General features: G+C 33.9%; 2 protein-coding genes across 5 annotated transcripts in view; one reads left to right on the top strand and one right to left on the bottom strand.

Annotated features, from left to right (window-relative positions):
• The window catches only part of LOC134153237 (guanine nucleotide-binding protein subunit alpha-14), an 88,334-nt gene extending 76,785 nt beyond the window's left edge, over nucleotides 1–11,549 (top strand). For 2 of the 3 annotated variants that reach the window (XM_062599241.1, XM_062599244.1), the window contains exons 3-7: nucleotides 634–788; nucleotides 2,437–2,565; nucleotides 3,908–4,037; nucleotides 6,093–6,246; nucleotides 7,306–7,568. In XM_062599241.1, coding sequence (XP_062455225.1) covers nucleotides 634–788; nucleotides 2,437–2,565; nucleotides 3,908–4,037; nucleotides 6,093–6,246; nucleotides 7,306–7,496 — 759 coding nt within the window. In that variant the 3' untranslated portion in view covers nucleotides 7,497–7,568. Of the gene's footprint in view, nucleotides 1–633; nucleotides 789–2,436; nucleotides 2,566–3,907; nucleotides 4,038–6,092; nucleotides 6,247–7,305; nucleotides 7,569–11,347 lie in introns of those variants that run through there. The other variant, XM_062599243.1, reaches the window with a different exon arrangement.
• Nucleotides 11,550–12,556: 1,007 nt separating this feature from the next.
• The window catches only part of VPS13A (vacuolar protein sorting 13 homolog A), a 118,719-nt gene continuing 115,856 nt past the window's right edge, over nucleotides 12,557–15,419 (bottom strand). For both annotated transcript variants that reach the window (XM_062599239.1, XM_062599240.1), the window contains one exon: nucleotides 12,557–15,045. In XM_062599239.1, coding sequence (XP_062455223.1) covers nucleotides 14,995–15,045 — 51 coding nt within the window. In that variant the 3' untranslated portion in view covers nucleotides 12,557–14,994. The remainder of the gene's footprint in view (nucleotides 15,046–15,419) is intronic.

Genomic DNA, 15,419 nt, shown 5'->3' with positions numbered 1-15,419 from the left:
GTTCCAAAGGTACTCTCAAATATCGTTACATAACAACTAGCTGAATAGTTGTAGAGGACATGATAGATTCCTTTGTTTCCCTTCTTAATGGCAAAACATATATTTGTCTTGTGGTAGCTCTTGGACACCTATCAGCAAAGAGCAAAGAAAATTGTTTCTTTCCACAGAGTAAGTTGGCTGTATCTCAATGAGACAGGCAATAAGCAGAAGACGCCTGAGAAATTTGATGCCTGCCTGGTGATTGTTTACAAAAACTTTGTTTCAGAATAAAGCAGAAGCTAAAGTAGCTATAATTAATAGACATTTAGAAAAATTATTATTGTTACAACTTGGGTTTAAAATATGGCGAGTTTAAAAATGGTAATTTTAGAGCTCTTCCTTTACTGTGCAGAACTCTCCCCCCCAAAAAAAGAAATCACATCAGGGTAACAGTAAGCAAGACTAATTTGGTTAAAATATCAGTATCATTTGACTTGAAAAATTAAATGCATTCAAGGATTACAGTCATCACTTCTGTTCTCCTAGGTTTCTTTTTGATGCTTAAGCTTATATATGGGAATGATTATAATAGTATTCTGCATGCTTACTGTTAGTAAACCTTTTTCACAATAATGTAATCATTTAATTGACTAGGATAATGCTCGTATGATCAGAGAAGTAGAAGTGGATAAAGTGACAGTGCTGGAAAGAAACCAAGTTGAAGCAATCAAGAAGCTCTGGGAAGATCCAGGAATTCAAGAGTGCTATGACAGACGGAGGGAATACCAGCTCTCAGACTCTGCTAAGTAGTAAGTACACTTACCTAATTATAAGGGCAATTCAGTCTTCACAAAAGTTACTGAAGAGATAGATTCACTCTGATTTTTATCATTGATACCTGTGTTGGCCTGAGATAAACAACATACTTTTAAGACAGAATAATAAACTGATTTTTGGCTTTCTGAACATACTGAAATCATTAGCCCTCCCAGTTCTGAGGTCAACACATCTGGTACGTAACTAAGTTTCCTTTGGGGAAAATCATGAAGAACAGCTGTACAAAACACATTGACAACAAGCAGGCAGGTCAGACAGTTCATAGTTACGTGAAAATTTTAGGCTATAAATAAGAATAAAGATATGCCTTTAGATAAGATACGCCTTAAGGATATGCCCTAGGCTTCCCTGGATGTCAGTTGTGAAAAAGATTGCTTTAGATAGAAAATTACTTACCTGTGTTTGCAAAAGATGAGTTGAGAAGTAACACGTTTAAATTTCAGCAAGGAAGATTTAGATTAGGCGTTTATGGTTACACTTACAATCTGTTTCTGAGTCTTCAGCCTAATCACTCTTGTCAGATATTTATCTGTTCTCACTAATCCTGCCTTGGAGCAGAAGGATGCACCTAATCATCTGTTCACTTTCTATGAAATCAAGCCACAATTGAAAATGATTTTTATTTTAAATTTAAGTGCATGTGCATCTTCCTTTTTCTTATTTCCTTTTACTATTTTCTACTACTCAACGGAGGTCTGAATAACAATTTGCTACATTATCAGGAGGAATTTTCTTATTCATAAGAGAAATCTTTTCTGGATGGATAAACAGTACATTTCTTTGAACATTTTTGATTCTAGCATGGAGGAGAATACATTGATGCCCTCACTCTTTAACCTAGAAAAGGTTTTCCTTAAATAAAGGAAGGTTTGTGCTATACTCTCACGATTTGGAACATATGTTTACACTTTGAGTTGATCTACTGTTGCCTTCTAGTGGTGAGAAGAGAGATTGCTCACAGGAGTATCAGGCATCAGGTCTGTGTCCAACTTGCAGCCTACACTGCGCCTTTATTTAGGCACAAGATTATCATTCTAGGTTTTAATTCCAACTGTGAAAAGCACAGATGAAAACAAAATTAAGAATGACTATGCAAGCAGAAGTGAAAGTAAAATTAAGAATGACTATACAAGCAGAGGAAGAGCATGATGTTTTATATAAACATATGTAATGTTGAAGCATTCACATTTGCAGTGCTTTCCATTACTTTTCTTAAATCTGTCTAACAAATGTTCACGTTTTTGTGTGCTATTATCACAGATGAAATTACAAAAAATATTATGGCTAGAATTAAGATCTATATTTGTTCAAATCGCAATTCTGATGTTAGAGCAAAGCTTATACAAAATTAAATGTCATCATTTTGGGTAGGGGTTGATTTGTCTACAGAGTGTTCAGGCAGCATCTCTTTTGACTGGTGTTAGTCAGGCTGTAATATACACAATAAAGGTTTTATGCCAGCAGCAATTACTCTAGGCTGTGTACAGCTGGTCTCCTGTCTAGCTATGTTTGTGGGAACACTAGTGTGTTTGCTGATAAGTGGTACTTTGGGTTTATTTCTGTATGATTGATTTATGACATTCATTAATCTTGTTTCTGTTATATATTTTAACTTTTCAGTTATCTTACTGACATTGATCGTATTGCTATGCCCTCATTTGTACCAACTCAGCAAGATGTTCTTAGAGTCAGAGTGCCAACTACAGGAATTATTGAGTATCCCTTTGATTTAGAAAATATTATATTTAGGTAAGAAAGACTGAGCATCAGATGACTTCATATACAACTGTATTATGAAAGTAGTTGTTGGAACTTCACTTGTAAGATTCTTAAAGCTTTTCGTATGTGTTATCAGCCTCCAAATTTAATACAATAACTCACCAGGTGTTTCAAAACTTTCCTGTTGATTTACTGAAATTACATGAACAGAAACTTTTCTGAGTCCAAGCAGTCCAATTACTTTGCATCCTGAACTGCTAGTTTAATTAAAAAGTCAGGTGGCGGGGAGTGCAGAAGGAAAGTATTTGAAATAATGTATGAATTCCCATGTGAGAAGATAATTTAATTCCATTTTGAGCCAATATTTACTGCTGCAGCCCTTTGGAAGAGAGGCCTTAAAAGACCTGATAAAGCCCCTCCCATGAACTAGCATCTTGCAATTAGATAAAGACAGGGAAGGAAGATGGAAACATGGAGGGAAAGAGGAGAGGAAGAAAAAAACAAGGTTGTGAGAGCACGTAACTCCTACAATATAATGCATAGAGATCTGATATTCAGTGGAATTGTGAGGAACACAAATGTGCTCCTGCCGTTGAAAAAAACAGCCATATAAAACACCTTAGAAGTACTTTATCTGGGATTGGACAAGCTACTATAACAGTTGGGCTTCCTGTTTTTTTTTTTTTTTTGTTTGTTTGTTTTTTTGTTTTTTTGGTAAGGGAAAGTGTATTTTTTTTATTCCCTTGCAGAATTGCCACTAGCATTGTTATATATGTTCTTCCACCAAACTAGCCACTAGCCATTTTGTCATGAAATTGTCTGCAGTTAAAACACAGAATCCACTGTGATAACTTACCAAAATAGTCTGTGACTTTTTTCTTTTTTTTTCCTGGACATGTTCTAAGAAACATTTTAATTTGGATAAAATGTGAAAAATGTGTAGAAATTGTCTGCAGAATTGCAGGAGTTTAATGTGGAATTACAATACTTGTGAGCATTTTGATTGTTTTTAGTAGTGAGATATATGTAAATTTGACTACACAGATGATTTTTCTGTTTGTTTTAAATTTTGGAGTATATGGGGAACCAAATTGAACATATTTAAATCTGCCTTTGCTAAAATATTCAGCAACACGGAAAAAAACCAGCATTATTTTGCCTCAAGATGGTATATACACTTTATGTATGTACACTGAAACACAGTTTAAGTGGTGGCAGTTCAAGTGAATCAAGTTTAAATATGGAACATAACATATAAAGTTAAGATACATTCTTCATGTTTCAAACATCTGAAGCTATTATAAGGTGTTTTGGTATGTTTAAAGCGTCTTACAAAAACAATTAAAATACTGATTATATTTCTGTTTAACAGGATGGTGGATGTAGGTGGCCAAAGGTCCGAAAGGAGGAAGTGGATTCATTGTTTTGAAAGTGTTACTTCCATCATTTTCTTGGTTGCATTAAGTGAATATGATCAAGTCTTGGCAGAATGTGACAATGAGGTAAGGAGTTGGGGGTATCTAAACTAGGTACAAAAGATGTGTGCTTTTGTAAGAAAGACAGCATTCACATATTTTTATAAATGCATTTGCAAATACTAGAATTACATTAAGAAGATTATCCAGTTATAAATCCATAAAGGTGTATTAAATTAGAAGACTACAGAAAAAGTAAACTCTGTCGTAGAAGATGAGATTTAAATATTTTAAATCAGCTAAGTACTCTCAAGCCATGTCTCAGAATGTCTGAGGATCTGAGTATCAGCTATATCTCTAAACAAATAGAACTGCCTCAATCAACTGTAATTATTTTATGTATGTGATTCAAAAACATAAACGTTATTAAATATGGTAGTATGTAAAATATACACAATCGGTACTGAAAAAATTACACTGTAAATGTTGGCCTCAAAAACTGTTCTAGAGAGAACTGGCTAAAATGATTGCTTTAAACTGTTTGTTTGAGAGGGAAATAGGTGTATTAAGAACTTCGTAATGGCAGTATATTTATCCTACTCTCTTGCAATCTTTCATCCATTTCATAAAAACTTAGGCAATCTTTAGCAATAGGAATGGATTGGTCTTATAAAACAGCTTATAAAAGATTGTTTCCAGGCCTTTTGAACTGCACAAGTTAAAATATGTGGAGTACAAACTAATTTTTAATTTAATCTTTTGGCTAGCTGATTAATCATTTTGAATGTGATTGATGCTAGTAAAAAATGTGAAGCAGACTATCCTTTTTTAAATGCCAGTTTCCAGGAAAATACTGGCTATAAGAATAGTGGAACATACTATACTTTTTTTCACTCCTTGACACATGCAGTACACAAAGCAAAGATAAATAGTTTTGTAATATTGCAATATGTATATGACCTCTTCTATGTATCAAGATTTTTTTGAATCATTGCTGTTTTAACCAACACACATTCCCCAAAAGCTGTAAATTCTATTGAATATTTAGCCCCTTTAATATACTGTCCCACTTCTGTAGTTATGGGGTCAATTTTGTTCCTCCATGAACCTATCAAAATCCCTGAAGTTTCAGAATTCACATATGCACAAATTCAAGAGAACTGAGGTAACTTACAATCTAGCTCCTTCTCAAGATTTGAAAATTTAAAAGATGAGCTCTCCATCTGCTTTAGACTGCTGTCATACCAGAAGCCAGATGTTTTAGCAGAGGATGCAAAAAAAAAAAAACAAAAGTAGCCAATTAGAGAAAAGCATGTTGATAGAACTACAGGATGTAAAGCAATCTCTACCAAAAGTAATGAAGTACAAGGATGCCTTCAAACATTCTCCCTAACCTTTGAAAATCTAAGGTCCCCAAGCCCCAAGATCTCTTTGAACCATGAAAAGCACACCCTAACGTTGTAGGTCCTGTTTAACGTTTTTCAGGTTGATTCACTTGAGTGCCACAACATCAAAGTTTTCTTCCTCTTGTGATGCATAAACAATTTTAGTTACCGTAATTTTCTTTTTCCTTCCACAAGTCTCAGAAATTTTGTCATTTTCACCTTAGAAATTAGGAAATAAGATAGAGGAACTGTCATCACAAGTTTTTGTCCAGGCATTTCAACCAGTAATGTCCGAATTTGTTGTTCCTTAGCTAACTCTCTTATAAAAGGACAGCATGACCACACTTTATTACTAATATAGATGAGTAGATACGCTCTTGTCCTTCAGCTATGTTAGAATACGCTAATATCAGATACTTGATTTGCTATACCGTGTTTCAGTTCTCCCTGTGAGGTCAATATAGGCTTCCATTGAGCAGCCCAGGACTGCTCGCTAATTCGTACAAGAATTCAGGTAATTTCTATTACTGAGGCTTACTTTGAATTTCATGTCTTGTCATCCTATGCATAGTTGTGAGGCAAAACTCAGTGAGCAAGTGGGTATAAAATACCAAGAGTTAACAGTCAGCCAGTGCATTGCAATTGGGCTTAGTACAAATAATATTAAACAAATTTCTAAAGAAAACCTTATGATCTGTGGTTGATATGATTTGTATATGCTACTCTTTAAACTTCATGCTCATTTTTGTACTTGTAGAATCGAATGGAAGAAAGCAAGGCCTTATTTAAAACTATCATTACATACCCGTGGTTTCTGAATTCTTCAGTCATTTTGTTTTTAAATAAAAAAGATCTTTTAGAAGAGAAAATCATGTATTCCCATCTAATTAGTTACTTTCCAGAATACACAGGTAAGCATTTATCTTAAAACTATTTCACAAAATGATAAGTGATATTTAAGTCAGTCAATTTTTCCTTGTTAAATTTAGCAAGGAGAATGAAATTATCCAAAATACTTGTTATTTGCCCTTTGCTAGGCTTTCCTCTCAAATACAAACTTAAGTTGCTGAATTATACTGTAGCATTATTTTTTTTTAAACTGGAATATTGAAGACAGGGTCTTAAGACATTTCTTGCAGCTGTTCTTTTAGCATTCAAATGGCAAATTCATTTTCATTTAAACTCATTCTTACCCCAATATATATTACGTTCTTACCTTTTTTGAATTAAATGAGCACAATACATTTCAAATATTATCACTACTTGATGAGAAACCTATTTTTCACCTAATCATCGTCTCGAGAGACAAGACATGGGGGAAACTTGGGTAACATGCTTATTAATTCGACTCTTTATATGGTAAAAATCCACAGTATAGTTTTACATTGTGGGTCTGTATAAAAGTGCAAAGTTAAAAAGCAGCCTAAATGACTTTCCTGAGCAAATGTTACTGACACCACAGTGTCAAAAGAACGAGGCCACTCCAATACTTAAAACATTGTTTTGTACTGTGAGATACATCACATTGAATCCTACACTTAAGAATGAAAAGAATTATAATAATTTAGCAGCTACAGAGAAAACACAGATCCACATTTTGACCAAAGAGAATCTTTTGTAATTATATGCATTTTGAGAACAATCTGATTTCACTTACAGTCTTTATGATAGACGACAGTGTAGCAAACTATAAAATATATGTTTTCAGATGTTTAGGCTCTTTTAATAATTACTTTGGATCATACAGTTAACTGTTGAAAATAACAAGCTCCACAAGTATTAGAAAGAAGTAGCATAATAGGTTAAGTTTTGCCTCACTGATACATTAATGAGAAATGCCAACAGGGAGTATACCTTTATAATTATTCCATATTTAAATATGAAATTAGCCTACTCAGATACTGCCATATGGTTCTCTCCTGATGTATATTTTTAAATGTTCAAAAATACTAATTGTGCTTTTTGACTAGGACCTAAACAAGATGTCAAAGCTGCCAGAGACTTCATTTTGAAACTGTACCAGGATCAGAATCCAGATAAGGAGAAAGTAATCTACTCCCACTTCACTTGTGCCACAGACACAGAGAATATTCGCTTTGTCTTTGCTGCTGTCAAGGACACGATCCTGCAATTAAACCTGAGAGAGTTCAACCTGGTTTAAAAGGAAAACATTGTTTGCATCCACAAAGTATGATTTACTCAAAGTATAGCCTGCATTGATACAAGAAAATAATGGTGTCTTTTTAAACACTATTTACAGAAATGTGGGGGGGGGTGGGGGTGTATTCACTGAAGTATGGATTAATAAACGAGTTTCAAAGTTTACTTTTTTAAGATATAAATTTAAAACACTATTTTCCTATTTCACATACTAGCTTTGGCTGTGAGTTATTTTTTGACAGCTGTAGGAATTAAGCATATTCAAAAGAATATACATAACTGTACTGCTGTCCAGCTTAAGATTACTTTTTCACTTATTTACAATCAGAGCTTATAAAATTTTAGCAAATGACTTACAAATGATAAGTTACTGTTATTTTAGGGTGCTAGATATACTTTTTAGCACCATCTCTTCATAGAGCTGATATGCCAAAACCATTGATGTTTTTGGAAACATCACAGAAAATTAAATACTGATTATCTTCCATTTTCTTGCCTTTTTGTTCAGGTGCCTAACACTAATAAAATATCTTCCTCCATTAACAGAATGACAGATTAAGATACAGGTAGCCTATGTAATTCATACTTTTCTTAAAGGAAAAACCTTGTCTAAAACAACAAGGTGTTTAATAAAATTTCTTAGTGTTCACTACCATAGGAATTAGCAGATCATCTACAAACTTGCTGCTGTTGGTAAACTAGGCCTTGAATTCTTCAGTGTCAGTACAGGAACTCCTTTTCTGTGCTTTTCAGTTTCCTGTCATCGAGTTTCACAGGTAGTTTGGCATGGATTAAATAGCAGTAAAACCTCTCCTCTATAAATAAGTTTTTCAACATTATCTGATCCCTTCCACACCCTGTCCAGATACAAGCCTCCATTGAAGATGTCAGCACTTCAGTCAATTGTTGCTTTGCTATGTCAAAAATTTTCAGACCAGCAGCCTTGAAAATGTTTTTTACACATACAGGACTCACGGCAATTACTGGCAACTAATCCAGCAACACTAGTATGGAGATTGTTTTAGCAGAATAGACCTTTTTTTTTTTCCCACATTCTTTCAGGCTAAAAGATGTGGTAAGATCCTCTTTCTTAAAAATACATTAAAATACATTTTTCCCAGCAGAATTTATAATAGTAATGGTTAATATCAGCATGAAATAACAATTTCTGAACAGTACACAAAAACTCAAGTTATACTGACAGTTTGATTAATACCTTTCTGTACACCAGCCAGGTAGATAAGCTCTTGCAGCTCAGTCCTGTGAAAAGTATGCTGGCTTTTCACTATCCATAAAAAATGTTTAATGATTTACAGATTAAACAGCCCATTTCCCTTTACTACAGCAGTGCAGAAAAAGTATGCCTACAGCTCTTCTTGGTTCTTCAGAAGAGAAGATGTTCAACCTTTATCATTCAGTTCACTTGAGCTCATTCCTTTTAGGGTGGGAACAAGCTCTAGAAGACTGTTCATACAATCCTTTAAAGTTTTTCTATGAAAGAAAAACCCTTACCAATACCCATGCTCTACTTTTTTTGCTGATATAACTAAATGTCAGTAATCATCAACACAGTAATCAACAGGGCAGTAGTGTAGCATGCCCTGGAATAATGTACAGTGACAGTGAACTAGGAACGACCAAAGAGGAATAACAGGATGCTCAGAATAAAACAGCAAGTCTGCATATGTACCTCTCATGTCCATAAGTCATCCCTACCCTCACTGAGAAATACTAAATATGGCATCGAGTCAACCTCATCATATCATCAGCTATGCTGACTCAAACTAAACACTTGCTCAAAAGCAGAAAAAAAAAGGGGGGGGGGGGAAAAAACACTTGCCATGAAACTTCTATCTACATCACTTTAGAACTTCCAGTTACGTTAAAAAAAAAAAAAAAAAAAAAAAAAAAAAAACAGTAGGACAGTACATTTAATGCAGGAGAAGCAGGTGAACTGCTTGAAGCCTAGTTTGGAGCCTCCTAGGGATTTTTTGGGAAAACATCTAAGTTCTTTTAACTGTTTCATATACAAGTCAACATTTGTTGCCCATCTGAAGAGCCCATTATTAACACAAATTCTGAGTCTGGCTTTGCAAAAGGTGAGACTGCTACCATTTTACAGGCCCTGTCAATATGACAGGCATGATTTATTTCACATCTCACAAGGAACAGTCAAAATCAATGGTTGTGTTTTACTAAAAATATACTTCTGCACTTTTTTCTCAGTTTGCTTGATACAACAAGAAAGCAAACCCCACAAATGTAAAAATCTAGGCAAGAACCAGCAAAAACAGAATTCAGTTTTTCTCCCTTCTTGGATTCCAGTGTCCCATCACATCATGTATGTTCCAGCCGTCAGACTTCTGTTTCAGCCTCTATGTATTTTTTTTTCTGAAGCTAGTCAGTTAAGAAATTAATGGTGTGGACATTTTTTACTCCTTGTAGGAGGAGACAAAAAACAATTTCCTCCTCCCTTCAAAATGTTTTAAGAATATTTAAAATTCATTTTTCCAGATTTGCTGTAAAAAACCCTTCAGAACTTCTTTGTTAAAATCCTGTTTCTGCTATTACGTAGAATTTTAGATACTTAGATTCCTCTCTCAGCCACAAAAGCAAAAACAGTGATAGAGATCATGGTTGCATTTCCAGGCCAAATAGTTGAAGTTGAAGCTTTTAGATGATGTATGTGTGTGTTTGCTTATCCTGACAAGCAAATACCAAATTAATCCATCAGTATGAATATTAATACTCAAATCTTGAATGTGTATTAGAGTTTTAAGCAGGAAAAAGGTGTCAGTTATTGACTAATATATTCAATTTTGGACTGAAAAGAACATGGCATGAACGGTATATCCAAAACATGACAAACAGCTTTTCAAGTGAAGATGATTAATGCAAATCTGTTCTGTGTATGAAAACATAATGTTTGTAAAATTTTAATCTACTTAATGAGACAAACATCGTCGTACACTTGAAAAACTAAATACTGATAAAATCAGAAACAGAGTTTGCACCATATCTAAGAGGTTCTCAAACACACAATTCCTGTTAGTGGTATTTTTCACCCACAGTTTTCCATATTTCATAACTTTTTCTGAAATACATGGTCTTGATTTATTTTGGGGGAGGAGGGCAGGGCTGAGGAAAGAGACAAGACAAGGATGTACTTTCCACACAGAACCCCAAATCCCTCCTTCACTGAAGCTGCAGTTATCAGGCAACAGCATAATCATACAGCCCACAAGCATCCAATTTACTGAACAGCAGGAAATGGACATTACTTCTCTGTATACATCATTCAGTATTAAAAAGCACATGCTGACATAATAATCAGAAGATTATTAATTTATGCAATACAATCTTTTACCAACATCAACTCAATCAATTCCACCCTCCATTAAAGTTTTGTGCAGGGACTTCATATTATGACTGTTTCCCACAGTTTTCTGTAAAGAGAAAAGCCTCTAACAATATGCAGATAAATTGAACATAAGGGGAAAAAAAAAAGCGGAGGGGGTTGGGGGGGCAGAAGCCTTGAGAGACCTCAGCTACATACAACCTTGGATCCTGGGAGAGAAACATTTTATTAGTACTGGATGATGCTTTAGTTTTTGCTACATCTATACTAAGGTTTTATCAGTTTACATGGAAAAGAGATCGCCTGGCAGAATTCCACCTAATGCTGAAAAAAAATTCCTGTAGAATTGTGTGATGTGCAGAAGAAAGACTGAAGCCTCTTGCCTTGTACAATAATTACATGATTCCAAGCAGTCCAGTTTTTAAGTAATTTTTTTCTGAAATTCAGATGTGGAAGGATTATAAATAATAAAAAGTTTCTGAATTGTTTTGCAGAATATTCTAATGATTTTTGAAGCTAAGATAACGCCAGAAAATAAATAAAAAGCAAACAAGATACAACAGTGACAACATCATATGGCACTGGATGAAGATAAGTCACAAGATTTAGCTATCTTGTGAAGATACGTGACTTATTTATTGAAATCATTTTACATTTTAGAATTGTTAATCAACTTGTAGATTGTAGTTTTAGAATGGTGCTGTAAATATTAAATTTTAACTACCAATATGTAGTAATACTAATTTTGTATTGATTGGTGTGTGACATTTATTTGCAAATACATGGTTAAAAATAACTTGAACAAAAAACCTTACAGAATTCTTTTGAGAAATGAGTGCTATCCTGAAGTGAGATATGCTATCTTGAATTTGTAAGTTCAGTTGTTATAAGGACAAGTTAGCTCATCCTTACAGTAAACCGAAAGTAGCAACTGAAGTTTGAATTCTGCTCTCTCAAAGCTTGCTACAGCAGAAGCTCTACCTTGTGTTTTCAGAGACGGGATTTGGTCTAGGTTGTCATTTTCTACCTGAAAATTGAGTGACACTGATTAACAGGATTAAATAAAACTTTCAACTAATGCAATATGTAAAGAATCAAGTTATAATTATGTCCAATAAAATATAGTTTCACTTTATTGAAGGTGAAAAAAAGGCCTGGGAAAAAAAATGAAAGCCATGCAAATGGCCAAGCAGCTGAGCAAAAAGAGATGCAAATACTTTGACTTACATATGTTTTACTTACATGTCTGGCATATAACACAGGATATTTCATAAGCTAGTCATGTGGATCCAGTAGAACTATTGGTCACCATCTTTTATATTTATTTTTTTCTTTCTTTTCACAGAGGTAATTCTAACTAGTAAGAAATAATAATTACTACAGAGAAGCAAAATGACTTTCTCAAAATAAATCTAGGTAACAGTCATCTAGAAAATATTTTTCAATAAAGGCCATGGCATATTTTTAAATGCAACAGTGTACAGACTTAAATGCCTGCATTTTAATTTTTATTTATTCCCCCTTTTCAATACATATAAATTAATAAAGATTAGTATTATATATAATTCTTTCTTGTTGAAAAATGTATATATGGAATGAGGCAGAGTACATATCTGCACTAATCCAGTAAACTACATAATGGCATGACTAAATAACTTTCTCCTCTCCAAAATTTATAACCAATCAAGTTCAATATTGTCAGGTAAGGTTTGTATTTTTTTTTATTTATGTTAAGGGAAGTAAATACATATCTAATGAACCAAAAACTGAGAAGAACAGAGGTTGTCCACTGAGAATGACAAAAATTATTCAGGATGGTATGGAGAGAGAAACGGATGAGAAGAAAGGAAGAAGATACAGTTTACAGAGTAGAAAAAAAGATCTCTAGAAAATTACGTTGTGATTACATGCTGCAACAATGGGGGTGCTGGGCAAGTCCTACAATAATCTTTTTAACATTCTGGAAACTGATGGAACCAGGACACTTTCAGATTCTTTTAGTTCTCATGTTAAGGCTTTCAGGTAGCACACATCAAAATAGTTTACAGCAAAATAGGAATGCTGAGGGAGTTTTTATTTTTTTCAAAGCAGAGGCTTAACTACAACCATGCACTGCCCTTTAAAACTCATTAGTGGTTACACTGGTCAATCATTACTGAAGAGCACTTGATGAGAATCAGGAGTTTGTTGGCAAAGTACAAGAAAGATAAGAATTGGAAATGAGTAACTCATCAAAACAGAAGCTCTGTGAAAATACATGAAATAGGGTGAATTGAAAAGTTGCACAAATGGGAATGTACAAAATACTTGCAAGAGCAAGCAGAAGTGGAAGTTGCAGCAGTTGTATAGTAAATACTGAAGGTAGAAAGAGGAGGAGACAACTAACAGTATTCAGGAATAAGGACTGTGATGCAACTGTCATGCCCAAGATGTAAAGTGATTGCTTAAAAAGAAATTATAGATGTAGAGTGGTACTTAGTGCAGCTAAGGACACTACTCATCTAAGGCAAAGTACACTGCTATATTGGCATGACTGTAACCTGAGTTATGCTTCTGGTATGTGTTTCTTGTTCAAGCCAATGGAGGAACACAGTCATTGCCATAGTTTGAAAATCACTTATTTTTGATATAATTTATATCAAAATACCAAAGAATAAACTTTATGGGGAAATTACAATATTATTCGTATTATTTAACCAACTAAATGGCTACTCAAGAGCAAAGACAAGTAAATTAAAAAACTACAGTTGCAACTAGCATGTCAGTCATTTTAGATTTTACAATAATGCAACAGCTTGCCTCGCAAGTACCACCAGCTATTTCAGAATAATTAAAAGCCATAGGTATAAACATTCCAAACAATTGTTTGTAAAGAATATGCTGGCAGCAGACACTTACTACATGCACCAGATACTTTGAAGACTTTGATATAGGAATTTATTCAAATCTTCATTTAACACTCAATTGTTTCCCTTATTTTCTGTATCAATTCACCAATACTGTAATTACTGAATCTAAGAAACAAGAAGTATCCAACATCTTCAGGATCTTGCTACTGAAGTTCTGCTTCATGGACATGAAACTTAAATTTTCATTGGGAAGTAAAGTTGATAAAAACTGTGAAATATCGTATTTATTATTATATAAATTTGCTTCTATTAGTCATTTTAGTTTTCCTAACACGCAATACTGTGTAATCCAGGGGAGATACATATATATATATATATATATATTTTTTTTTTTTTGTATACAACAGTGTTCTTATACCCCAAAACTTCCTCAATGAGTTGCAAGTCTTTTGATAACTTTTATTTAGAATAACAGGGTTTCATTCACATTCCTAATATAGAGATGTGTTAACTTCCCATATTATATGCTTTTGTAAACTGACAGAATTTCTTCAAATATTTCCTTGAGTAAAAGATAAAAAAGTTTGCACTAGAAGTGGTATTTTGTTGTAAGTTCATCATAACATATTGTACTCATTTACAAAAAGAGAAAGGTATTTGTTAAGGAAGCAGCCCCCCTTTTTATTCATACACTTAAATTAGACATTTCTGATCAGCACCATCCTTCTTAGAACTGGAGTTGCAAGACTACAGCTGATTAAGTTCACATTTCCCCATTTCAGATGAAGAAATCTGCATTTCAGCACAGCATGATGCCTCAAAATATACGAAAACTGAGGACAGAAACTAAACACTTGATTTTCAAATTCTTTTTTGAATTTAAATCAAACATCTGCTCTGTATAATATTATAAGAATTATTCCAGAGCTCAATTTCAGTATCAAATGTAAAGAACTGGAAGTAAAACATATTCATTTTATATTGTGTTTTCAAAAAATGAAATCTGGAATTTGTAAGTAAAAAAAAAATCCAACATGCCAAAAGTTGGCAGATTTTTTCTCCTGATCATTAGTTTTTTGGTTTTTTGTTTTTTTTCAACTGAACAGCAGCATTTTTGTGACGATGATTTGCAAGTGGTATCAGTAGACCAATTCAACCATTATAAATAGGATCATAAATCCTCCTCTCCTTTGTTTTGTTGATGATAACTCAATTAGTTCTGTATGTTACAAAGGAGTTACAAGGTAACTTGTTTATTCAATGTTCTTCACATCTTGTTGCTTCTTCGGTGGTTACAGTTTTGGCTGATTCTCTCTCACTTCTTCCAGTTTAGAAAGGATCCACTGTGTGAGGAAAAAAGGAAAAAATAAAAATGTTTCTTTAGTAAAAACCATACAGAGCAACTGAAAATTATACTGAGATGACCAGACACTTCACCATACACACTCTTTCCTTAGCTGAGTTTTAGCACAGTGCTAGCAATCCTCCTGTAGATTTTTAATGCCTGATTTTTATGTATGAAGATGGAAACATTTTAAATACCAACATCTGACATGGTGACACTGAGGACCACATAAATTGACTGGGTCCAAAGTTCAGTCTGCTGGTCTGCAGTTCAGTGAAAAATAAAGGACATTGCACACAATTGCTACTAATGTGCCTTGGTCAAAGGCTCAAGACAAGTCGCAGATGAGAGTGTAGAAGCAAGGATAACAAA

This window comes from Rhea pennata, chromosome Z (assembly GCF_028389875.1).
Source record: "Rhea pennata isolate bPtePen1 chromosome Z, bPtePen1.pri, whole genome shotgun sequence".
Lineage (NCBI taxonomy): Eukaryota > Metazoa > Chordata > Aves > Rheiformes > Rheidae > Rhea > Rhea pennata.
The sequence above is the reverse complement of the archived record's forward strand: the minus strand, read 5'-3'. Positions and strand labels throughout refer to the sequence as shown.